At 36.5% G+C, this 27,874-nt stretch overlaps 1 protein-coding gene across 1 annotated transcript in view; it reads right to left on the bottom strand.

Annotated features, from left to right (window-relative positions):
* GUCY1A2 (guanylate cyclase 1 soluble subunit alpha 2) overlaps nucleotides 1-27,874 on the bottom strand; it is a 306,446-nt gene that overhangs the window by 27,417 nt on the left and 251,155 nt on the right. The window contains exon 8 of the mRNA XM_021696606.2: nucleotides 13,702-13,856. Within this exon, the coding sequence (XP_021552281.2) occupies nucleotides 13,702-13,856 (155 nt within the window). The remainder of the gene's footprint in view (nucleotides 1-13,701; nucleotides 13,857-27,874) is intronic.

The raw sequence follows: 27,874 nt of genomic DNA, 5'->3' as shown, positions 1-27,874 counted from the left end.
ATATATATATATATATATATATATATATATATATATATATATATATAGGAATATTATTCACCCATCAGAAAGGATGAATACCCACCATTTACATCCACATGGATGGAACTGGAGGGGATTATGCTAAGTGAAATAAGTCAAGCAGAGAAAGACAATTATCATATGGTTTCACTCTTATGTGGAACATAAGCCATAATAGGGGAAGGGAGGGAAATCTGAATGGGGAGAAATCAGAGAGGGAGAAGAACCATGAGAGACTCGACTCCACGAAACAAACCCAGGGTTACATAAGCGAGTGGATGGAGGGATGGGGTATCAGGGTGATGCGCATTAAGGAGGGCATGTGTTGTGATGTGCACTGGGTGTTATATGCCACTAATGAATCATTGAACACTACATCAAAAACTAATGTACTATACAGTGGCTAACTGAACATAAAAATAAATAAAAAGATAAACAAAACCGATAAGCCTTTAGCCAGACTCATGAAGTAAAACAGAGAGCCCAAATAATTAAACTCAGAAGTGAAAGAGGAGAAATAACAACCTACACCATAGAAACACAAAGGATTTTAAGAAACCAGGACAAAAACATTATATGCCAATAAATTGGACAACCTAGACAAATGGATAAATTCCTAGATATGTACAATCTCCCAAAAGTGAATCAGAGAGAAATAGAAAAATTTAACAGACTAATTACCATTCAATTTTCTTACTAATGAAAAACAAAACAAAACAAAAAACTCGAGGACCAGATAGATTCAGAGACAAATTCTACCTAACATGTGAAGAAGGGTTAATACGTATTCTACTCAAACTATTACAAAAAGTAATAGAGGAATAAGGAAAACTTCCAAATATATTCTACAAGGACAGCATTACCCTGATAGCAAAACCAGATAAAGACACCACAAATAAGAAAATTACCAGCCAATATCTCTGATGAATATAGATGTAAAAATCCTCAACATAATATTAGCAAGCCTCATTCAACAATACATTAAAAGGATCATTCACCAGGATCAAGTAGGATTTATTTCAGGGATGCAAGGATGGTTCAATATCTGCAATCCAATCAATCGATACACCACGATAAAGTGAATGCTCATCTTAGTAGATGTAGAAAAAACATTTGATGAAATTCTACATCCTTTCATGATAAAATTCTACAAAGTAGTTTTAGAGGGAACATACTTCAGGCTATATATGAGGCCCACATGGGCCATATATGAAAAACCCACAGCTAACATCATACTAAATGGTGAAAAACTGAGATTTTCCTCTAAGATCAGGAACAAAATGAAGATGTCCACTCTTGCCACTTTTATTCAGTGTAAAGTCCTAATGACACAATCAAACAAGAAAAAGAAATAAAAGTCATCCAGATTGGTAAGGAAGAAGTAAAACTGTCACTACGGCAGGTGACATGATACTATATATAGAAAACCCTAAAGACAGGGGCATCTGGGTGGCTCACAGTCCTTAAGCCTCTGCCTTCGGCTCAGGTTATGATCCCAGGGTCCTGGGATCGAGCCCCGCATCGGGCTCCCTGTTCAGCGGGAAGCCTGCTTCTCCCTCTCCCACTCCCCCTGCTTGTGTTCCCTCTCTCACTGTGTCTCTGTCAAATAAATAAATTCAAAAATTTTTAAAAAAAGAAAACCCTAAAGACAGCACCAAAAGCTATTAGAACTATTAAATGAATTCAATAAAGTGGCAAGATAAACAGAGAAATCAGCTGCATTTCTATACATTAATAACAAAGTAGCAGAAAGAGAAATTAAGAAAATAATTCCATTTATATTTGCACCAAAAAGAATCAAATACCTGGGAATAAACTCAACCAAGGAGGTGAAGGACCTATACTCTGAAACCTATAAAAAACTGATGAAAGAAATTCAAGACAACATAAAAAAAAAAAAGGAAAGATATACCATGCTTATGGAGTGGAAGAATCAGTATTGTTAAAATGTCCACACTACCCAAAGCAATCTAAAGATCCAATGCAATCCCTATCAAAATACCAGTAGCATTTTTTTCAAAACTACAACAGATTATCCTAAAATTTATATGGAACCACAAAAGACCTTGAATACCCCAAATAATCTTGAAAAAGAACAATACTGGAGGTATCACAATCATAGATTTACAGATCTACTATAAAGCTATAGTACTCAAAACAACACAGATAAATATAACAGGATAGAGACTCCAGAAATATACCCATACATACATGGTTAATTGATCTATGACAAAGAAGGCAAGTATATACAATGGGGTGAAGACAGTTTCTTCAATAAATAGTACTGGGAAGACTGGACCGCTTTCTTACACCATACACAAACACAATTCACTGAAGATCTAAATGTGGGACCCAAATCCATAAAACTTTTAGAAAAAATACAGGTGGTAATCTCTTTGACATCAACCTAATTATTAACATTTTTCTATATGTGTTTCCTCAGGCAAAGAAGACAAAATAAAAAATAAAGTAGCAAGACTAAAAAAATAACCTTTTGCACAGTAAAAAAGTCAACCTACTTGATTGGAGAAGGTATTTGCAAATGTTATATCTGATAAGGGGTTAACAACCAAAATAAAGAACTTACACAAGTCAACACCAAACAAAAATATGATTTTAAAAACTGGTCAGAGGACCTGATTGGACATTTTTTCCAAAGAAGACATACAGATGGCCAACAGACACATGAGAAGATGCTCAACATCACTTATCATCAGGCAAATGTAAATCAAAATCACAATGAAATATCACCTTATACCTGTCAGAATGGCTAGTATCAAAAAGACAAAAAATTACAAATGTTGGCAAAGATGTGGAGAAAAAGAGAACCTCATTCTCACCATTGGTGAGAATATAAATTGGTGTAGATAATGTGGTAACAGTAATTCCACTACTGGGTATTTACCCAAAGAAAATGAAAACACTAATTCCTAAAGATATATGCACCCCTATGTTTACGGCAGCAACGTAAATGTCCATTAATAGATGACTGGATAAAGAGGATGTTGTATATATCCAATAGAATATTTTTCAGCCAAAAAAATTAAATAAATAATAATGAGCTCTTGCCATTTGCAACAACATAGATAGACTTACAGGGTATTATGCTAAGAGAGAGAAGAGAAAGACAAATACCACATGATTTCACTTATATGTGGAATCTAAGGAACAAAATAAGCAAACAAAAAAGCAGAAGTGGGCCCATAAATACAGAGAACAAACTGGTAGTTGCCAGAGGTAAGGAGTTGGGGATGGAGGAAATGGGTGAAGGAGAGCGGTAGATACAGGCTTCCAGCTATGGAATGAGTAAGTCAACAGGGATAAAAAATACAGCATAGACAATATTGTCAGTGGTATTTTAATAGTGTTATATGGTGATGGATGGTAGCTACTCTTGTGGTGAGCGTAACATAGACTTGTTGAGTCACTATGTTGTACACCTGAAACTAATTTAGCATTGTGTGTCAACTACAATTTAAAAAAAAAAGAATGGGATGAAGCAGTAAATGAATTTTGACTATGTTCAAAGTATTAAGAGATTTATAAACAACATGTTTGATCCAAACAATAATCATTAGAAATAGGTACCAATCTTAAAGATGAGAAAACTGGGTCCAAAGAAATTAAATTGCTAAATTTCATACAGACATTAAGCTTTAGACCCTGGATTCCAACCTCGGCACTCTGATCATGAAATTGTGCACTCAACCACTACCTTATCGTATCTATTATAGGTCCCCTAATGTGATGAGCTATCCATATGGCAGTAGTCACATGGTGACTTGGTTTTAAGAGGAGACTTTCACTGTGAATGAAAAATAGGTATTTTCAAAAGTTGAGAAGTACATCAACTGTAAAATGAGAAAAGCGAAAATTGTTTGAAGGTTAAGGAAACTATTTCCTATCACTGTAGTTAAAGAGTCTTTGCACATGTTTAGTTTGCAGTTAGCAAGGAAATCAATTTTGCTTAGGCAAATCATTTGATAATTCATGCCATTTCAAAATTTGCTAACACGATCCTTAATATAATCAATTATTTTGGTTTCACAGATCAGTAACATAATGACAAGAGACAAGTGTTTATTAAGTGTGCACTATTTCAAAACTGGGATGAGTGAGAATAAAGACGGGTATAAACTTCACATTTATTGGAGAAAAAGGGGAAAACATCAAACATAGAAAACTAAAAACTAATTAACTATTTCTCTTTTTTTCCAGAAATAAAACAAGCAATAAACTGCTCTAGGTGAAGAAGGAATGGTCCTTGGCCATTACTGCATGCAGTAAAGATGACCCACACACAAAAGGTCTAAAAAAATGAAGACTTATCATATAGAAGTTATGACTATGATTCTTAAAACTTTATTCCTTATGTCTACAAAATTTTGAGAAAATACCCAATCATTCCAACTCTTGTATAAGAAACTCAATTTATATTATATGAAATGTAAAGTGGCTTAAGTAATTACATGTAAGTAATATTCATAGGAACACACTTTGTAATGGTTAAAATTAGGGAAAAAATGAGTGTTGATCAATAGAGGAACAGATGAATAAATACTAGAATATGGTGTGGTCATACAATGGAAGGTTGTATAATAATTAAAATAATGAACAAGTCTCATCATAGTATTGATCTTAAACATACAAAGTTTTGTTTAAATAAAAACCAATGTTAGAGAAATTTTCATATAGTGAGATATCACTTATGCAATTAAAATATATAAAATTCTATTGTGTATGGATATTTTTGAGAAAGTTAATGCATAGAACAGTAAACTTTAAACACACCAAATTCATTAGGGTGTTTGTCGCAATGAAAGGGAGTAAAAATTCCCAAGGAAAAGTTGTATTTTTTTTTAAGATATTATTTATTTATTTGACAGAGAGAGAGAGAGAGAGGGAACACAAGCAGGCGGAGTGGGAGAGGGAGAAGCAGGCTTCCTGCTGAGCAGGGAGCCTGATGCGGCGCTCGATCCCAGGACCCTGGGATCATGACCTGAGCCAAAGGCAGATGCTTAACGACTGAGCCACCAGGTGCCCCAGAAAAGTTATATTTTATTAAGTAATACCTGAGGCAAATATAGTAAAGTATTAAACCAGTGCTGAGATCCTAGGTATTATTCCTGTTAATTTTTAGTGCTCCAAAATATTTATAAAAGTTCATTGATTTAAAAAAATAGTATTTCAGGCAAAATGTATTTAAAATGAACAATTCAGAAAATTATTTCCGTTTATCATAATATGCAAATAATCTACTCAATGTTTATCATAATCATATAGTCTTATTAAAAATAAAGTCAATATAAACCTCTCTGAAGATTTTAAGATAACCAGACAATATTGGACGTTCTAATTCAGGAAAGAAAACTGGAAATTTCAAGCTCTCAGGAGCGAAACTTTCAATTTTAATTTACAAATTCCCATTTGCTCTAAAAAAGTGTAAATTGCCTCCTCATAGAGAATGTCCCTGAGAATTCAATCCTGGTGTTTAACTTTCAGCATCCTTGGAAAAGGGAAGTACTTTCTATACTTGTGGGTTTACAAGTCACCTTGTGCAGTGACTGAACTGTGCGAATTAGCATAGACTAAACCAACAGAAGGTACTTAGTCACACCAAGATCATTGCCAGGACCCAAGGTGCATTGTTTTTAATGGTATCCCAGATTTAAATGGATGTCAAAGGTCAGTGAGTCCAACTGCTCTTCCAAAGCATGGGATGACAAGTAGAAATAGCAAAAGGACTCTGCAGTATCATTAAGCTATGCCCTCAATCAATGGAGTGCTGCCCCTCTGCACCCCCTAATCTGGTCTCCTTTCTACAACCTTGGTGATTTTTAAGGCACAAATCTGGTCAAGTCACTCCTCAGCTTAAAAGTCTTCAGTATCGGGCACCTGGGTGGCTCCATCAGTTAAGCCTCTGTCTTCAGCTCAGTCTCCATCCCAGCACAGGTTCCTTGCTCATCAGGGAGCCTGAGTCTCCCTCTACCTCCTCCCTTGCTTGTGCGCTCTCTCTCTCTCAAATAAATAAAAGCTTTAAAAAAAAAAAGTCTTCAGTATCTTTTCTTGCTCTTAGTATCAGGCTGAAAACTCTAAACATGACCTACCAGCTTCATCTTAGCTCACTCCTCCTGCTCTAACACTCTAATTGGGGTTACTTCACCTCAGCATCAGTCTATTGTAATTAATTGTTTTACTCAGGTACATTTATCATCTAGTCTCTGGTCTCATCCATGAGGGGATAGATCCTATTTATGCTGTTCATCATCGTTATATTAGTGCCTATCTGCTTGGAATATAAGAGGTCCTCAGCAAGTGTTTGTTAAAAGAAGGGAAGGGGGGTGGGGAACACAGGGAAAGAGGAAGAAAAGGTGGGGTTTTTTTGTAAAATGAGGTAAATGTAAAAATATTTTTATAAAGCATTAGTAGGAATGACATGATTTGGGGCCAATCAGAAAAAATATCTTTTAGAATCTATCCACATGGCAGCTCAATGTGTTTGTCCATGGCTCCATTTGATTTTTTTGTGGGTGGGAGTGGGGAGGGCAGACAATAACACAACAAAATGTTTTGGTGCCTACAGTGACTGAAATGACTCAGGCTGAAGACCTTATTGATCACCTCACTGAGGATCATCATAAACTCAGTGTGAAAAAGAGTATGAAAGAGGTAGGACCCAAGGGCATGGGTCCTGTGTGGCTTGTGGGGGTTTCCTTTCTGTTCACGTGTAAACAAAACCATTTACAGCTATCATGTCTCAGTTCAGGGCACGAACTCCTCACAGTTAATCCATTCTTTACATGTCATTTTTTAAAATAGAAAAATTTTAACATGGAAACTGTCAGATCATCTGTATTATGCCCAGAATTGTGTTAGAAAAAGTGGAATAAGTTTAAAAGAGGCAAAAGCCTTATATAAATACCCTTTAAATAACAGGTAGTTCTTAAGCAACTTTCTCTTGAATTTATATTTGAAATTTCAATTCCTTTTCTCATCACCTCAGAAATCTGGATATTTCTTTCATCTAAAAGAGTAACTTTCTCTATAGAGTATCAAAATTTTCAAAGTATCACCATTTGGTTATTATCAACTTTTGTTATCTATATATACAAATTTTTTGCTTCAGGTTTTTTTTTTAAGATATAATTTTAAAAATCAAGGGAAATTCAGGGAAGATTGAAGAATAGGAGGATCCTAAGCTCCCCTGACCGCAACTAACTCTGAAAATGACCTGAAGACTGGCAGAGCAAATCCTGAACAATTAATTCTTGAGAAGAGGCTACACTGAATAAGGGAGGAGGCGTGGAGGTGTAGTTGGGAACCTAACTCCCAGCAAGACTAACTATAAGTGGAAGGGACTTCACAAGCATGGAGAGCAGTAGGAAACTGAGACCCCACCCTTCAAGAGCTAGTATAATAACTCACCCTGAGAAACAACACAGAAACAGCAGTTTGAAAAGAGCTTGGGGTATATGTGAAGGAGACTTATTTACTAATCTCAGAATATGGTCTGGACGGGCAGGGATCTTCAAGAGATTTCTCCAAGGAGAAAAGTGCTGGTGGGCATCATTTTTCTTCCCTCCCCTAGGTAGCTGGACACTTACAGGAGCCAGCACTAACACTTTCTATCTACATTGCTAGAATTGCGTACCCAGCCCCCACTTTCCTATGTGACAACCACGATTCAACCCACCGAACTTAGCAAGACACCCTTCCAAAGCAGCTCCTGCCCTGCCACACCTTGTAAATAGCTCCAGCAAGGGTAAGCACCACTCCCACTGCCCTGGGGAAGAGGTAAGATAACCCCACACACCAGAGTGCCTTCAAGTCCAGCATCATGGCCTCTTAGCTGTCTGCAGAGGCAGGAAGCCCTGCCGTTCACTGTGCCAACAGCTGTGGCAGAGATGCTCATGCCCCGCTGAGAACCGCTTGGGCTAACAGGGAGCAAATCCTGCCCTCTGGTACTACCTGCAGTTCTGGCAGAAAGCCTAATTGCAGACAGTCAGCTGGACTTCCAAACTGGCCCACTAATGAGCCCACAGCAGCCTCAAGTCTCTCAACAGTGGGGAAACTAAACACTGCTCAGTGCAGCAACGCTAGGTAAAGCAGGTCATTGTAGCAGGCTGGGCTGGAGGCAATCATGGCTCAGCCACAATGGAAAGGGACATGTGGCCCACAAAAGGGACACCCCTGGAGCACCTACTTTTGGTGACCAAGGGAATATCCCTATAGGACACCATAGGACCTTTTCTACAAAAGACCACTACTTTAAAGACCAGGAGACATAACTGACTTCCCTAATACATAGAAACAAACACAAAGAGTCAGACAAAATGAGGAGATAAAAGAATATGTCCCAAATGAAATAAAAAGACACAATCACAGTAAAATAACTACATGAAACAGAGATAAGCAATACGCCTAATAAAGAATTCAAAGCAATGGTCATAAAGATATTCACTGGATTTGAGAAAAGAGTGGATGAAATAATGAGAATTTCAACAATTATACAGAAAATAGAAAAAAATAACCTCTCAGAGATAAGGAATTCAATTAATGAAATAAAAAAAAATACACTACATAGAATCAACAGCAGATGAGAGGATGCAGAAGAATGGATCAGTAATCTGGAAGACAGGGTAATGGGAAGCAACCAAGCTGAACAGCAAACAGGAAAAAAAATTAATAAATGAGAAAAAGTTAAAGGAGCTCAGCAACATCAAGTATAATAACATTAACATTATAGGGATCCCATAAGGAGAAGAGATAAGGAAGGGAAAAGAGGGACGCCTGTGGTGGCTCAGTCAGTAAAGCGTCTGCCTTCGGCTCAAGTCATAATCCCAGGGTCCTGAGATCGAGCCCCGCATTGGGCTCCCTGCTCAGCAGGGAGCCTGCTTCTCCCTCTGCCTGCCGCTCCCCCTGCTTGTACTCTCTCTCCCTCTCTGACAAATAAATAAAATCTTTTAAAAAATGGGGGGAGGGGGGAAGAAAATTTATTAGAAGAAATAATAGCTGAAAAATTCCCAAATCTGGGGAAGGAAACAGACATCCAGGTCCAGGAAACAGAGAACCCCTAACAAGATAAACCCAGTAGGTCCATACCATGACAAATAACAATTAAAACAGCAAAAAGCAATGATAAAGAATCTTACAGCTGCAATACAAAAACAAACAAAACAAACAAAATACAAGGGAAACCCCATAAGGTTATCAGCTGATTTTTCAGCAGAAAATTTGCAGGCCAGAAGAAATTGGCAGGATATATTCCAAGTGCTGAAAGTTAAAAAACAAACGAACAAACAAACAAAACACAACACAAAACAAAAATACCAAAAGTACTCTATCCAGCAAGACTACCATCCAGAACAGAAGGAGAGAAAAAGAGTTTCCCAAACAAAAATTAAAGGAATTCATCACTAAACCAGCCTTATACAAAATATTAGAATTCTTTAAGTATAAAGGTAAGGCCATAACTGGAAGAAAATTATGAAAGGAAAAAATTTCACAGGTAAAAGCAAATATATAATAAAAATAGATCAATCACTTATAAAGTCAGTATTGAGGTTAAAACACAAAAGTGGTAATAAAATCAATTATATCTAGAAAAATTAGTCAAAGAATACACAAAATAAAAAGATGTAAAATACAATATCATAACATGAAACATGGAGGAGGAATAAAAATTTATTGCTTGGAATGTATTTGAACTTAAGGAACTATAACTTAATATAGACTACTATACACATAAGATGTTACATATGAACACACGGTAACCCAAATCAAAAACCTATAATATACACACAAAAAATAGAAAGAAAGCCAAGCATAACGCTCATCAAAGCCATCAAACCACAAGGGAAAAGAGCAAGAGAAGAAGAAACATAGAACTATAAAAACCACCAGAAAACAATTCACAAGTATATGCTTATCAATCGTTTTAAATGTAAATGGTCTAAATGTTCCAATTAAAACACATAGGATGACTGAATGAATAAAAAAAACCAAGACCCATATGTATCCTGCCTACAAGTCTCACTTCAAACCTAAAAACACATGCAGACTAAAAGTGAAGGGAGAGAAAAACATATGCCATGTAAATGAAAGTGCACAAAGGGTAGACTTCAAAACAGACTGTAGCAAGAAACAATGAAGGGCATTACATAACGATAAAGGGAACAATCCAGCAAGAGGATATAACAAATGTAAATATCTGTATACACAACATAGGAAAACCAAAATATATAAAGCAAATATTAACAAACAGAAACAGAAATTGACAGTAATACAATAATAGTAGGGGCTTTAACACCCCACTGACATCAAAAGATAGATTATCCAGATAGAAAATCAATAAGGAAAGAGTGGCTTTGAAACACACGTTAGACCAGATGAACCTGACATATATGCAGAACATTCCATCCCAAAACAACAGAATAAAAATTCTTTTACATGCACATGGAACACTCTCCAGGATAGATTACATGATAGGCCACAAAATAAGTTCCAGCAAATTTAAGAAGATTGAGATCATATCAAGTATGTTTTCCAACCATAACAGTATGATACTAGAAATCAATTATAAGAAAAATCTGGGGAAAAAACACACAAACATGCAGAGGCTAATGAATGTGCTACTCAACAATCAGTGGGTCAACCATGAAATCAAAGAAAAAAATCAATAAATACATAGGGACAAATGAAAACACAACAGTCCAAACTCTTGGGATGCAACAAAGCAGTAATAGGGAATTTTATAGCAATACAGGCCTACCTCAAAAGACAAGAAAATTCTCAAATAAAGAACCTAACCTTACACTTGAGGAGCTACAAAGAAAAAAAAAAAAGAACAAACAAACCCAAGGTTAGTAGAAGGAAAGAAATAAAGATTTGTGTAGAAATGAACAAAATAGAGACTAAAAGAACAATGTAAAAATCAATGAAACCAAGAGTTGGTTTTCTAAAAAGATAAACAAAATCGAAAAAATTTAAGCCAGATTCATCAAGGAAAAAAGAGAGAGGATTCAAATAAAATCAGAAATGAAGGAGAAGAAGTAGCAGCTGCCACCACAGAAATACAAAGTATGATAAGAACATATTATGAAAAATTATATGCTAACATACTGGATGACTTAGTCAAATGGATAAATTCCAGAAACATACAATCTTCCAAAACTGAATCAGGAAGAAATAGAAGATTTGAACTGAACAATTACTAGTAATGAAATTGAATCAATAATCAACAAACTCCCAACAAACAAAAGTTCAGGACCACATGGCTTCACAGGTAAATTCTACTAAATATTTAAAGAAGAGTTAATATCTACTCTTCTCAAACTGTTCCAAAAAATAAAAGTGAAGAAAACTTCCTAACTCATTCTACAAGGCCAGCATTACTGTGATACCAGACATTTTTCCAAACAGACTTAAAGATGACCAACAGACACATGGAAAGATGCTCAATGTCACTCATCATCAGGGAAATGTCAAAAAACAATCCCCCCAAACAAAACAAAACAAAAAACCCAAACACGGTGAGACATCACTTTACACCAGTCAGAATGGCTAATATCAAAAGGCTGAGAAACAACAAGTGGTGGCAAGGATGTGGAGAAAAGGGAACCCTGGCAACTGTTGGTAGGAATGCAAACTGGTGCAGCCCACTGTGGAAGATAAAGTGGAGTTTCCTCCAAATATTAAAAACAGAAATACCCTATGATCCAGTAATTACACCACTGGGTGTTTATCCAAAGAAAAAGAAAAGACTAATTTGAAAAGATAGATGCACCCCTATGTTTATGGCAGCATTATTTACAATTGCCAAGATCTGGAAGCAGCCCAAGTGTCCATCAACAGATGAATGGATAAATATGGGGTGTGTGTATATATATGTGTGTGTGTGTGTGTGTGTTATTCAAACATAAAAAAAGAATGTGCTTTTGCCATTTGCAACAACATCAATGGACCTAAATGCAGAGGCCACTTTTAGGCAAACAGGCTTTAGCAATGGGATGAGAAAAGCACCACATGGACCACTTGGATGACTACAGATACGCCCATCAGGAACCCAACCCACCTCAAAACATCCTTAGGCCCTAGCTGACCAATGGGCTACTTACAACCAGGCACAGTCACCAAAAAAGGGAGAATTCCATATGTCGCCCTACCTCCTCACCTTCCGCCTCATGGTAGACAAGCGGCCCTCACCCATTGCCTCATGGTAGACAACCTCTCCTCTACTGTCCTGCTCACCGCTCCCTTGTGGGGGATTCAATAAACTTCTACCTCCTTTGTTCTGCCTTGGGTGAATCCTTTCACCTCCCTTGCCAGCAGCTTCCAGCTGACCATTGCCCCACATTTGGAGGCCCCCATTTGATTCAGAGACAGTCCAGCTGGGCACCACACTAGAGCATATGACACCAAATGAAATAAGTCAGAGAACAACAAATACCATAGGATTTCATTTATATGTGGAATCTAAAAACCAGAACAAAGAAGGAAAGAGACAAAAAAAACCCCTGATGCTTAAGTACAAAGAACACTTGCTGGTTGCCATCAGGGATATGGGTGGGAGGATGGGTAAAATAGATAAAGAGGATAAAGAAGTACAGAATTCCAATATAAAATAAATAAGTCACAAAGATGAAAACTACAGCATAGGGAATATAGTCAATAATATTATAAAAACATTTTATGGTGACTTATGATTGACTACACTTATTGTATGAACACTGAGTAATGTATAGAATTGTCAAAGTAATATGTTATACACTTGAAATTAATATAACATTGTATGTTAATTATACTTCAATAAAAAATAAAAAATATCAATGGTCACTATTTCCACTCTACAGTTTTACAATATGACTTTTTAGTTATCCAAACTATGGCACCAATTAGCTTGCACAACAATGCCCAGCATAAAACCAATGTCTAGCATACAGGAGATAGTCATACCATCTTCTTAATCTAGAGCAGTCGACCCTACCAATGCATTCATTAATTCAACTAATATTTAGAGAATGCTTATTATGTGTTAAGCATGTTTTATAAGTTCTGGGAATATAATGATGAGCTAAAACAGGCATGGTCCCTGCCCGTAGGAAGTGTAGTAACTAGCAGGTGAGAGGACCTCCACCGGGTAGAAAATACAGATGTGTTTGGCTGTCAACTGTGTGTGTAGAGTTGTCAAATACGATCTTTAAGATAAATAGAGTTCGAAGTTTTACTCTGTGCCCAATATATATTTAACTTTAGAGATTCATTATTTACCTTAATTATTCTAAAGAATAAAAGCAGATAAAATGTCTTTTCTATCTCATTCTTTGACTTTTATAAACACTGAGGAACATTTTGAAAATATGAGGACTCTGGGTGTAATGCCAATCTTCAACACTTGTTCTCCTGTATTTAAACAGGTGTACCTCAGAAGGACGGCAACTGTGGGAAATGACAAACCTATGTTTACCTCTCAGTCAAGTCAGGCTCTTCGTGCACTCTCTCAGGGTGCACATAAACGTTTATGTCACAATTGCTATCTTTCAGACTGGGTGGATCTACTCCTATTACCTTAGAGAATCACAGGATAAAAAAAAATATACAGGGTCTCACAAATGACAGGATATTATTAGCTCAAGGCAAGGCCAAAGACAGGAGGAGGAGAAGAGGTCAGAGAACACTTACTGGTAAGTGGTCGGGCTGACATTGATGCGCCGAGGGTGACTTCCTGATTCGAATTTGCTTGCCAGAGTGACATTATTTCCAAACAGGCAATATCGTGGCATTCTCACCCCAACAACTCCAGCGAGCACGGAACCCGAGTGAATGCCTATCCTCATCTAAAAAAGAAAAAATGAAAAGGATATATTTATACTTTCTTTTGGTATGCAGTTATTTTAGTGAAAGGTAATTTTGTAAGCCACTGAACTTGGATCTCCTCAAAGACAGGAACTGGGTCTTGGTCATTTTTGTGAGCCTGATATCTGGATCATTACAGAGACAATGAACATGAATACCGTGGAATAAATGAATAAATTAACTATAGGAAAAATTACGTTTAATTTGCTACATAAATCCAGCTATATTACAAGTCAAATCACATTTCTTTTGGACAGAACATGTTCTAATATATAAAAAATGGATTATTCTCCCGCCAGTTATTCTTATATATGACCCTATTTTCCTTTCACAGAATTAAGCACTATTATAAATTAAATATATTTCTGTTTATTTTGTTTAAATGTTGGATTGTCTTATGAGAGAAGGATCCATATCTATTTCCTTACTGCTGAATATTCAGTACTTAGTATTGTACATAGAGCAAAGCAGGCCCTCAACAGTAAATGATAATTGTTGATAAATTGTCAAAATTCTTCAATATTATATTAAAATGAAGTTATAGAGAATTTAACCCTTGAGTCAGTCAAGAAGTGCCTATTGAAAACCCTGGAAAATAAGTGCTGTATATTTTACTCTGTGAATCTGATAAATATTAGTCTGTGCCCATGCTCAATGTGCAGCTGATATACACTTAAATGTGATTACAGCAATGCAGTTGCTTCTACACAGTCTACACCAAAATAACTGAAGCTAATGTTGACCCAGTGGGGAATGATATCCTTAGTCCTAGGGGAATGTGGGTGAGAAGGAAGAGCTCTGACCCCTAGATGCCTACTACATAAGTAAAGTATCACTCTTCACTACCATATCTGCCTTTGCCCCTGCGGTTGTGAAGACAAGAAGTTATTCTGTGACTAACCTTTGTCATGGACTGGAGAGTTCGGTACTTATCAACTGTTAATAAGACAGGCTGAAACCAATGTGATCCAGCTGCAACTCTTAATAAACCTCTTCATCTACTTTTTAAAAAGTGATCCTAACATTTATTTGGAAATTCAACATGCTAGGAAGAACCAAGGTACATTTCAGAAAGAAGAAAGAATAATTTCCCTATTAGTATAAATATATCTAATTAGTGCATGGATATCATAATACTGGTGTATAGACAGAGAAACAGACTAAGAGAAGAGATAGGACCGGAAGACTTCCATGCATATATGATCGGTATATGATAGAGTTGGCATTTCAGATTAGTGAGAAAAAGATGGTATTTTCATTAGGATGCTCTGAATCAACTCTATCTGTATGTTGAAAAAAAAATTCCAAGTAGATTAAAGATCTTAATGTAGAAGGCACAACTTTACGCTTTAAAAATAATTGTTTTAAATAAGGTAAAGGTCAATGTGCAGTATCAGTAATACTCTAAAATACAGAAACCCTAAAAAGTACACTTTTATTAGTCTCTCAGTAATAGTTTCCAGGTGAGTGGTCCAGATTGTCAGGAAGCTCTGTTCAGTCAGGGACCAGTTCCTTATCATCATGTTCCTCCTCATGCTTGTCACATATTCCTTGTTGGGAAACTTGAAGCTGAATCAGGAGCACCCTCATGTTCTAACTCATGATGGGGCAAGATAGACCCTTTCTGTCCAGGGGAAAAGTCATGATCGCCTTTTCAGGTGATCTTCATTCCTTTGGGAAAAGCCAGATTTACATCTGCTATCATTTTCCTTCTAAAAGAATTTCTTAAAGAACTTTTGCACTATAGGTCCACTGATGATGAAATCTTTCAGCTTTTGTATGTTTGAAAAAGTCTTTATTTTGCCTTCCTTTCTGTCAGATATTTTCACTGGGTTTAGAATTCTAAGTTGATAGTTTTTTCCCCTATCCTTTCCGTACTTTAGTGATGTTGCTCCATTGTCTCCTCCTTTGCATTGTTTCCTATGAAAACATTGCTGCCATGCTTATCCTAATTCCTTTATATGTAATAGATCTTTTTTCTTCTGGCTGCTTTAAGTTTTTCTATTTTTTGCTAGTTTTGCAAAATTTATTTATGATTTCTCTTGATGTTGTTTTCTTCATGTTTCTTATGTATGGGGTTTGTTGGGTGTCTTGGATCTGTTGGTTTATAGTTTTCATCAAATTTGGAAAAATTTCACCTATTACTTCTTCAAATATTTTTTCTATCCACCTTTCTGTTTCTCTCTCAGAGACTCCAAATACATGTCTATTGGGATACTTGAAGTATTTCCATGGTTGACTAATTTATTCATTTAAAATATTTTTCTGTTTATTTTGGATAACTTCCATTGTAATGCCTTCAAACTTACTAATCTTTTCTTTTGAAATGTCTAATCTTTTGTTAACCTCATCCAGGGCATATTTCATCTCAGACATTGGGATTTTCATCTCTAGAAGTTCAGTTTGGAAATTCTTTTTCTTTTTCAGGTATCAAATTACCTTTTGAACATATGGAATACAGTTAAAATAACTGTTTTAATATTTTGATAATTCTAACATCCGTTGGTCTATTCAGTTTTGATTGGTCTTTCTCATCATCATGGGTCATATTTTTCAGCTTTACAGTATGCTAGTAATTTTTGGTTGGATGTTAGGTATCATAAATTTGACTTTGTTGAGTGCTGGATATTTTTTATATTACTTTAAGATTTTATTTGAGAGACAGAGAGAGAGAGAGCATAAGCAGGGGGAGGGACAGAGGAAAGGGAGAAGCAGACTGCCTGCTGAGCAGGGAGCCCAATGCGAGGCTTGATCCCAGGACCCTGAGATCATGACCTGAGCCAAAGGCAGACGCTTAACCCACTGAGCCACCTATGTGCCCCGATTTTTTATATTCTTATAAGTATTCTTGAGTTCTATTTAGGGATGCAATCAAGTTACTTGGAAATAATTTGTTTTTTTCAAGTCTTGCTTTTTAAGATTTGTCGGGCAAGACCTGAGCAGTATTTCATGTAGGGCTAGTTTTTCCCCACTACTGAGGCAAGAATACCCTGTACCCAGTGCCCATGATTTAGGAGGTTCTCCAGTCTTCCTGATGGGAACAGGCTTTTTTTTGTCCAGGCACTGTGTGAGTGCCAGGAACTTTTTCCTCTAGTCCTTACAGGTGTTTTTCCCTGTTGGGTTCAGGTAGTCTTCTCACACACAAACAATAACCCATGCAGAACACATAGGAGGCTCCTTGCAAGATCTCTGGTGGTGTCTGTGCAACTTTCTCCTTGCTCATACTGTCTGTGACCTCTAACTTCTTCCATCTCCCCAGACTCTCAGCTCCATCTCTTCCACTCCAGGAGTTTGTTGGATGCCTCCTGGTTTGCTTCTCCTTGCACCATAGCTGGATGTTCTCAAAGCAATATACCAGGGAAATCATATGTCTCATCTTATTTGTTTCCTATCTCTCAGGGATCACTGTTTTCTACTGCCTAGTAGCCAGTGTCATAAACACTGTTCTACTGTATTTTTTCTCCAGATTTTTAAATAAGGTAGGAATACAAATCCAGTGTCTGTTATTCTATATTAAGTGGAAGCAGAAATGAGATAATACTTTTTTTTTTAAGAAACCTAACTTTCTGAAAAATGTAGGCCTGTTTCTGATGAGTGACTGTCTATTTGGGTTTAAAAAGGTAAAAAAATAAATGCTGAATAATAATAGTCTTTTTAATCAAGATAATTATAAACCACCTTCCTCTAAAGTTAGCAAAGCATTTTGCAATAATATTATATTTCTTTATTTTTTTTGCTTTTATAAGGCCTATTTATATTAAACTCCCTTGTGTAACACAGGCTTGCCTGAAAAACACCCAGACCTCAGATACAAAGATTATCAGTTTGAGTGTATTACTGATCCCTTTAAGCAGGAGGCAAAAAGAAGTGAGTATCACATTGACACATCTCACGGCCTCTTTATTCTGTGCTTTTTGTTTGAGAAAAAGACTCTACACCCCACACCAACTATATAGAAGGTTTATATGGTTCTACCAATGCCTCCTTTCAAAAGACCTGAGGGTTTTTTTTAAACCAAATTATCAAAAGGAGAATTATTATAACCTGAAAAATGTTGGCAATAAAAACCCTGATATCCTTGGGAAGGGGGGTGGTTGGTGGATGGAGAAATGGTCATTTAAAAAAAATTATCTTTTAGAAGGCCACTTAAAACATGCACAAAAATATCAACAACCACACAAATAGCACAAATTTGTTGTCATTGTCTCTACTGTATAATAAAACGGAACTCACAGAATTATTTAATCTTGGAAGTAAGGAGATATCATTGGGAACTTACAAACTGAATCATCAGACTGTTCTATTTTGCATTTCCTTTGACAACTTATTGAGATTTCCGAGGAATTATTGCCTTGGAAATAAATGATTGCCTCAGAAGTAAATGATTGCCTCCCTCAGAGTATGTCAAGAACATCTAGAAGTTACACAAAATAGTTGCATTTAACGCTCAAGGAGGAATTTAGATTCACTTTGAAAGGATTTAACATTATTTAAATAATTTAACCAGTGAGTCACATTGGCATCTCTCTGCCCAGTATGTCTTAACTAAAGAGGGGTACTGTGCACTAAACTGGTGGTTGTTAACGGGGGACATTTGCGCCCTTCAGTCAACATCTGGCAATGTCTTGAGACATTTTTTATTTTCACAACTGGGATGGGGAGCTGCCACCGGCATCTATTCAGTCGAGCTAGAGATGCCCAGGACAGCTTCCCCACAACAAAGATTTTTCCAGTCCAACGTATAAGTAGTGTGGAGTCTGAGACACTCTGCACTAAACAGACTTCTGGCAACTGATAGACACTTAGTAGACCAACACACATGCAAAATAATCAGATCAAAGCTTTGATGTGTAACACCAGACTTCATTTTTTAGAGAACATTTATGGAAAAAAAATAGTATTTGTCCTAGGGATTTACTGAAAAACACAGTAACTTTTGGATCTATGCTAAGGTTAGGATATCTGTTACCCCATCTCCTATACCTATATGTGTGAAATACTACACAACTCTGGGAAACATCAAAGTCCCCAATTATCAAAAGATGCAATTATTCTCATAATACTGTAGTGATCATTCATTAGCTGAGGCACATAAACAACTGCATTTTTAGATAACATTTCTCCCATGACTCCTAAAAATAGAAGGCTTATGCAGTTCAACCTCAGTTAGCCAAAACTCTCCCTGGTTTAGTCAAGAAGGAATCTTCGGGTTGGGAGGGCAGCACGGATTCATTAGTCAGGCTCATTTCACAAATAAACTGAAGTCCAGAGGAACACAATGAAAAAGAGCAATTATCATCCATAATCGGCACTTAAAAAATGTCAGTTCCCTTCCCATACCTCATGGTACCCATTGCACTGCTTATGGTGTCAAGGACGATATTACAGACCCATTTATAATTCAGTAAATAGATTTACTAATTCCCCAATGGCCAAATCAAACTGAAACCATGATTAACATGAGTTATGAGCCAGCAAGTTATTAAACAAATACCAGTTTGTGCTGAAATAGTCCTATTTGAGCAAGACAGAATTTCCACATTAAAACAGAAGGTCCATAGTAGAAAAAACAAGAAAGACTTCCAGTAGAAAAAGCCAGTTAGTGTTTTACTCATGTTTGCATTCAAGTATTATTCTTAGATTCATGTAGTTAAGATTTTAAGCTGTTAAAAATAGTTAATTAACCGTTTTAATAGTCAGGACACTAAAATCATGATTCGCATGGTTAGGAAACAGGGTTAGGAAATAAGTACTTCATCCTTCTATCAGTGTTAACATGCATAAGTTTTATCATAAAATATTCCTTTCACTAATAAAAATAAATGAAATTTATCTTCATATTTTATCTTGTTATTAATAACCACTATCTCCCTGACAAGAAAATATCAATTAATGTTTTAAATTCTAATTTTAAGAGCTCAAGATTCTTAGGCAGAATACAATAAACTCATATAACCTATGTAGATTTTTACAATTTCTCCTTGTTTCCCCCATGTGCAAGAAAACAGGGAGAAATAATCTCTGTAGATATGTGGCATTTTTCCTTCTATCAGGGGACTGAGCCTCCAACTGGTGGTGTCAAAATGTCACATTCTCAAGTAATACGCTTGGACAAATAGCACTTTGGGCAAAATGTCTTACTGTGTTTACTTTAAACATTACAGAAGTACCATTCATAGATAATTTCAATTTACAGAAATATTTGACCAAAAAAAAATGGTTCTCATCACTGGTATGGTAACCTATAATTTCAGACACAAGAAATATAGTTACTTCTATAAAATAAAATGGTGAAATTTCAAATAATTGGTACTTTAGAGTTAGGGGAGAAAGTGAATTTGTAATCTTGTTTATGTGTTTTTGATGGGGAAAGATAGGACCTTACAAAAGATGATTAGGAGGGCATGGCTGGAATCCTCCAACAGATACCACTGAAAATGTTACTGGAGACTGTGAAGGGGATACAGCAATATAGCTCATCACCACCACCTTCTTATGGGGCACTAATCATTATGTATGTGGTTAAATTATTTAAATACATGCCTAATAAAAAAATTTAAACTTGACTGAATTTTTGGAGAGTTATTATTAAGGCCTCTAAGTTGAATCTGAAAGTTACCTTTGTGCAGAAAAAAAATGCTTTAAGAATTGTTTCTCAAAGGGAGAAACTGATTTAAAGCAATTGACATATTTAAGTTAAAAGTGCATATATTTAGGAATAACCAACATATAATAAGCAGTTGAGAAACATACCATTTTGTGCCAGAAATATGGACAGTTGATACATCCCTTAACATAGTGCTACAACTTAAAACATAAGGAACTGCTCATTATAATAACAATAGCAGAATTAAAGAGAGTATTTTAGAAATTTGAGAAAGTGATTGATACTATTTTCTACCAGCATTTGATTTTCATTCTGACATGCAGAAAAGAATTCAAAACTTTTTTAAAGAAACATCCAATCTTGGCTATCTAACCAAGGATGCTAAGGAAACACTCTACTAATCATAACATTAATCAAATCATTGTATCACATACATCTTTGCTATTTAATCACACAGATTGAAATTTATTTCTAATATCATAAAGGCATTCCTTGTTAATGGCTTCATTTTTAACTAACAAAGTCTGTTAATTGCTTAAACTTCAAAGCTCTTAGAAGCTTCTATTTCAAGACTACCACTAAAAAATATTGCTACTAATTCTGTTAACTGATGTAAATCATTTTCTGTCAGAAAGCAGATTTTAACAGATAATCTGGAGCAAATTTCTAGTCTAAAAGAAACTTTACAATATTGTGGATTCAAAAAAATGATTTTAAAAAAGCTTAAATATGTAGAAATGGGATAATGGGATTTAGCAAAGAATTCTAATAGTAAGGAGTGTATATTTATCAATTTATAAATTAATCCATCTAAACTGTAAACAATTTATATTTATGTTTTTATTTATTTCTATTTTTAATATTTTTATCTATTTATTTATATCTTACTCTCAAGACCAAGGACCAAAGTCAGCCAATAGAATTACTTTCCTTTCAACAAAAATATCCCGAAGCTTGAGCCCTTTTAATAGTAACCTGTGAAATGCACAATTTCAAAGAACAGAAAATAACCCCAGCTTTTTCATACCTCAAAAGAATTGTAAGACACAAAATGTGAGAACTTGTTTGCCCTTCTCCCATCCCCCATTCCTTCCTTAGCTCCCATGTCTTCCTTTCCCTGCATACCCCTCTCTCTTTCTCTCTTCCAAAGGTTCTTATGTAACAATTCAATCTCAAACACTTACTAGGCATTGTGGAAGACAGGAAGGACAGAAAGACCTTATTCACTTCAAGGAACCTCAGATCTTACAAAGTTAAGGAAAGACAGAAATCTTATTTAAGAAAAAAATATACATGTGGTCAACAAATACCACCTTCAAAATTTTAGATATTAAAATTACTGTTACAAAAATTAAAAATAAAATATGCAAATACATGATTTTCCACTTAGATACTACTTAAAACAAAGTTCTTTATGAGAAAATGGCATATATTTTATTGTGATGTCCATGCTTAACGCTGATAATCGAATTTCTTCAGGGAAAATTTAGTTCATTTCACGTCTTAAAAGTTCTATATCTCAGAAAAAAATGCACTTGATAGGTGTGTTAAGTAAAAAAAAACTTTAATGAGCTTGATTATTGAACTTTAGTGATTATCCTCTTTTGTAATCCATACCTTTCTCATTTATAAGAATTGACGGCATGGACAAGTTTACCCCCAAATAAAAGGAAAGTAACAATTAAACTCCTGCATTACAATGTATAACTCTTGGCTACACATCAGAATCAACTAGGGAGTTTTAAAATTGCTGTTTTGTTTCTCACTTCCAGAGATTTTGATTTAATGAGTTTGGAATGAGACGTGGATGTGGGGACTTTAACTCTGGAGTTGCTAATGTGCATCCAAAGTTGAGAACCAGAAGTGTAGAACATCATTTAAGTTTCACAGATATATTAACAAATTATCAATACTGCAGGAGCCAAGTAGTTTCAAAGGCACTTCTCTTTCCCAGCCAATGGTTTTAGTCAACACAGTGTAAATACTTTCACATTCATATCCTCATAGGCTTTCAGAAGACAACATTCCTGTGTATCTCTTGAAGACTTTTGAAAACAGTAAAAATATACATTTAATTAAACATCAGCAAATGTGGGGCACCTGGGTGGTTCAATCAGTTAAGCATCTGCCTTTGGCTCAGGTCATGGTCTCAGGGTCCTGGGATCAGGCTCCCTGCTCAGCAGGGAGTCTTCTTTTCCTTCTCCCTCTGCCCCTCCCCCTGCTCATGCTCTCTCTCTCTCTCTCAAATAAATAAATAAAATCTTTTTAAAAATTAGCAAATATGTCATTGAAAAGAGAAGGACAGATAAAAAGCTTCCAGGACAAACAAAACCTAAAGGAATTTGCAAACACGAAACCAGCCCTACAAGAAATCTTGAAAGGGGTCCTCTAAGCAAAGAGAGAGCCTAAAAGTAACATAGACCAGAAAGGAACACAGACAATATACAGTAACAGTCACCTTACAGGCAATACAATGGCACTAAATTCATATCTTTCAATAGTTACCCTGAATGTATATGGGCTAAATGCCCCAATCAAAAGACATAGGCTATCAGAATGGATAAAAAAACAAGACCCATCGATATGCTGTCTGCAAGAGACTCATTTTAGACCCAAAGACACCCCCAGATTGAAAGTGCGGGGGTGGAAAACCATTTACCATGCTAATGGACACCAAAAGAAAGCTGGGGTGGCAATCCTTATATCAGACAAATTAGATTTTAAACCAAAGACTGTAATAAGAGATGAGGAAGGACACTATATCCTACTTAAAGGGTCTATCCAACAAGAAGATCTAACAATTGTAAATATCTATGCCCCTAACATGGGAGCAGCCACTTATATAAGCCAATTAATAACAAAAGCAAAGAAACACATCGACAACAATACAATAATAGTAGGGGACTTTAACACCCCCTGCACTGAAATGGACACATCATCTAAACAAAAGATCAATAAGGAAATAAAGACTTTAATTGACACACTGGACCAAATGAACTTCACAGACATATTCAGAACGTTCCATCCCAAAGCAACAGAATACACATTCTTCTCTAATGCCCATGGAACATTCTCCAGAACTGATCACATCCTAGGTCACAAATCAGGTCTCAACCGGTACCAAAAGACTGGGATCATTCCCTGTATATTTTCAGACCACAATGCTTTGAAACTAGAACTCAATAACAAGAGGAAAGTTGGAAAGAACTCAAATACATGGAGGCTAAAGAGCATCCTACTAAAGAATGAATGTGTCAACCAGGAAATTAAAGAAGAATTTAAAAAATTCATAGAAACAAATGAAAGTGAAAACACAACTGTTCAAAATCTTTGGGATGCAGCAAAGGTGGTCCTAAGAGGAAAGTATACAACAATACAAGCTTTTCTCAGGAAGCAAGAAAGGTCTCAAATACACAGCCTAACCCTACACCTAAAGGAGCTGGAGAAAGAACAGCAAAGAAAGCCTAAACCCAGCAGGAGAAGAGAAATAATAAAGATCAGAGCAGAAATCAATGAAATAGAAACCAAAAGAACAGTAGAACAGATCAACGAAACTAGGAGCTGGTTCTTTGAAAGAATTAACAAGATTGATAAATCCCTGGCCAGACTTATCAAAAAGAAAAGAGAAAGAACCCAAATCAACAAAATCATGAATGAAAGAGGAGTGATCACAGCCAACACCAAAGAAATACAAACAATTATAAGAACATATTATGAACAACTATATGCCAGCAATTAGAAAATCTGGAAGAAATGGATGCATTCCTAGAGATGTATCAACTACCAAAACTGAACCAGGGAGAAATAGAAAACCTGAACAGACCTATAACCACTAAGGAAATTGAAGCAGTCATCAAAAATCTCCCAAAAAACAAAAGCCCGGGGCCAGATGGCTTCCCAGGGGAATTCTACCAAACATTTCAAGAAGAATTAATACCTATTCTTCTGAAACTGTTCCAAAAAATAGAAATGGAAGGAAAACTTCCAAACTCATTTTATGAGGCCACCATTTCCTTGATCCCAAAACCAGACAAAGACCCCATCAAAAAGGAGAATTACAGACCAATATCCCTGATGAACATGGATGCAAAAATTCTCACCAAAATACTAGCCAATAGGATCCAACGGTACATTAAAAGGATTATTCACCACGACCAAGTGGGATTTATCCCTGGGCTGCAAGGTTGGTTCAACATCCGCAAATCAATCAATGTGATACAATACATTAACAAAAGAAAGAACAAGAACCATATTTTCCTCTCAATAGATGCAGAAATAGCATTGACAAAGTACAGCATCCTTTCTTGATCAAAACTCTTCAGAGTATAGGCATAGAGGGTACATACCTCAATATCATAGAAGCCATCTATGAAAAACCTACAGCGAATATAATTCTCAATGGGGAAAAACTGAGAGCTTTCCCCCTAAGGTCAGGAACACGGCAGGGATGTCCACTATCACCACTGCTATTCAACATAGTATTAGAAGTCCTAGCCACAGCAATCAGACAACAAAAAGAAATAAAAGGCATCCAAATCGGCAAAGAAGAAGTCATACACCCACTTTTTGCAGATGATATGATACTTTATGCGAAATCCCAAAAGACTCCACCCCAAAACTGCTAGAACTCATACAGGAATTCAGTCAAGTGGCAGGATATAAAATCAATGCACAGAAATCAGTGGCATTCCTATACACCAACAACAAGACAGAAGAAAGAGAAATTAAGGAATCCATCCCATTTACAATTGCACCCAAAACCATAAGATACCTAGGCATAAATCTAACCAAAGAGGCAAAGGATCTATACTCAGAAAACTATAAAATACTCATGAAAGAAATTGAGGAAGACACAAAGAAATGGAAAAGCGTTCCATGCTCATGGATTGGAAGAACAAATATTGTGAAGATGTCAATGCTACCTAGAGCAATCTACACATTCAATGCAATCCCCATCAAAATACCATCCCCTTTTTTCAAAGAAATGGAACAAATCATCCTAAAATTTGTATGGAACCAGAAAAGACCCCGAATAGCCAGAGGAATGTTGAAAAAGAAAAGCAAAGCCAGCGGCATCACAATTCCGGACTTCCAGCTCTATTACAAAGCTGTCATCATCAAGACAGTATGTTACTGGCACAAAAACAGACACATAGATCAATGGAACAGAATAGAGAGCCCACAAATGGACCCTCAACTCTATGGTCAACTCATCTTTGACAAAGCAGGAAAGAATGTCCAATGGAAAAAAGTCTCTTCAACAAATGGTGTTGGGAAAATTGGATAGCCACATGCAGAAGAATGAAACTGGACCCTTTCCTTACACCACACACAAAAATAGACTCCAAATGGTTGAAAGACCTCAATGTGAGACAGGAGTCCATCAAAATCCTAAAGGAGAACACAGGCAGCAACCTCTTCGACCTCAGCCACAGCAACTTCTTCCTAGAAACATCGCCAAAGGCAAGGGAAGCAAGAGCAAAAATGAACTATTGGGACTTCATCAAGATAAAAAGCTTTTGCAAAGCAAAGGAAACAGTCAAAAAAACCAAAAGACAACCGACAGAATGGGAGAAGATATTTGCAAATGACATACCAGATAAAGGGCTAGTATCCAAAATCTATAAAGAACTTATCAGAGTCAACACGCAAAGAACAAAGAATCCAATCAAGAAACGGGCAGAAGACATGAACAGACATTTTTCCACAGAAGACATCCAAATGGCCAAGAGACACATGAAAAAGTGCTCAACATCGCTCAGCATCAGGGAAATACAAATCAAAACCTCGATGAGATACCACCACACACCAGTCAGAATGGCTAAAATTAACAAGTCAGGAAATGACAGATGTTGGCGGGGATGCGGAGAAAGGGGAACCCTCCTACACTGTTGGTGTGAATGCAAGTTGGTGCAGCCACTCTGGAAAACAGTATGGAGGTTCCTCAAAAAGTTGAAAATAGAGCTACCCTACGATCCAGCAATTGCACTACTGGGTATTTACCCCAAAGATACAAATGTAGGGATCCAAAGGGGTATGTGCACCCCGATGTTTATAGCAGCAATGTCCACAATAGCCAAACTGTGGAAAGAGCCAAGATGTCCATCGACAGATGAATGGATAAAGAAGATGTGGTAGATATATACAATGGAATATTATGCAGCCATCAAGAGGAATGAGATCTTGCCATTTGCAATGACGTGGATGGAACTGGAGGGTATTATGCTGAGTGAAATAAGTCAAACAGAGAAAGACGTGTATCATATGACCTCACTGATATGAGGAATTCTTAAGCTCAGGAAACAAACTGAGGGTTGCTGGAGTGGTGGCGGGGGGGAGGGATGGGGTGGCTGGGTGATAGACACTGGGGAGGGTATGTGCTATGGTGAGTGCTGTGAATTGTGTAGGACTGTTGAATCACAGACATGTACCTCTGAAACAAATAATACATTATATGTTAAAAAAAAAAAAAAGAAGATAGCAGGAAGGGAAAAATGAAGGGGGGGAAATCGGACGGGGAGACGAACCATGAGAGACTATGGACTCTGAGAAACAAATTGAGGGTTCCAGAGGGGAGGTGGGTGGGGAATAGGTTAGCCTGGTGATGGGTATTAAAGAGGGCACGTTCTGCATGGAGCACTGGGTGTTATACGCAAAATATGAATCATGGAACACTACATCAAAAACTAATGATGTAATGTATGGTGATTAACATAACAAAATAAAATTTTTTTAAAAATTAGCAAATAGGGTAGAACTGTGAATACTCCTCAGACTTAATGCATTTCAGTTGGTTGGTGACAAAGGTTTCTTTGAGAGGTCATCACATCTGTTTGTGGGTGGTTGGCAACCCAGGCTCATATATAGCATTTCAGAGAGTTTCACATGGCTAAGGGCAATAGGATTATAAAGAGAAACCATCTCATCTTGGAGTGTTGGTCATTAGAGGAGTCCTAGCGTAAGCATGGCAGCTGGGATGGAGCGCACTGTAGGCTTATGGGTACTGAAAGGGGTGCTGTCTCTTTGGAAGTTGTCATACTGGCAATCTGATCCATCACTTCTTTGCTAAATGGTCCTGGGCAAATTACTTCTCTAAATTTTGTCATCCATAATATAGAGATAATGCATCAGCTTAGGTAGGTACCTAATAAATCTTCACTCATATCCAATATGAAACATTAGGATTATTAACTTGCACTGGGAAAATATTTTTTTAATCTTCTCATAGTGCAAGGGCTGGGGAATTTCCTGGTTCACAGACCTTATTCCACAAATACGAAAATAAGCAAAAGGGTAAATGGCCTGCTAAAGAACACAATTAGTGAGGATTAGACTCCAAGTGGAAACAGAATTCCTACAGTTTCTACTGCATTAGTCTTTGTATAATAACAT

The sequence above is a fragment of the Neomonachus schauinslandi genome, chromosome 11 (genome assembly GCF_002201575.2).
Source record: "Neomonachus schauinslandi chromosome 11, ASM220157v2, whole genome shotgun sequence".
NCBI lineage: Eukaryota > Metazoa > Chordata > Mammalia > Carnivora > Phocidae > Neomonachus > Neomonachus schauinslandi.
Note: the sequence above shows the minus strand (reverse complement) of the source record. Positions and strands in the feature narration are given on the sequence as shown.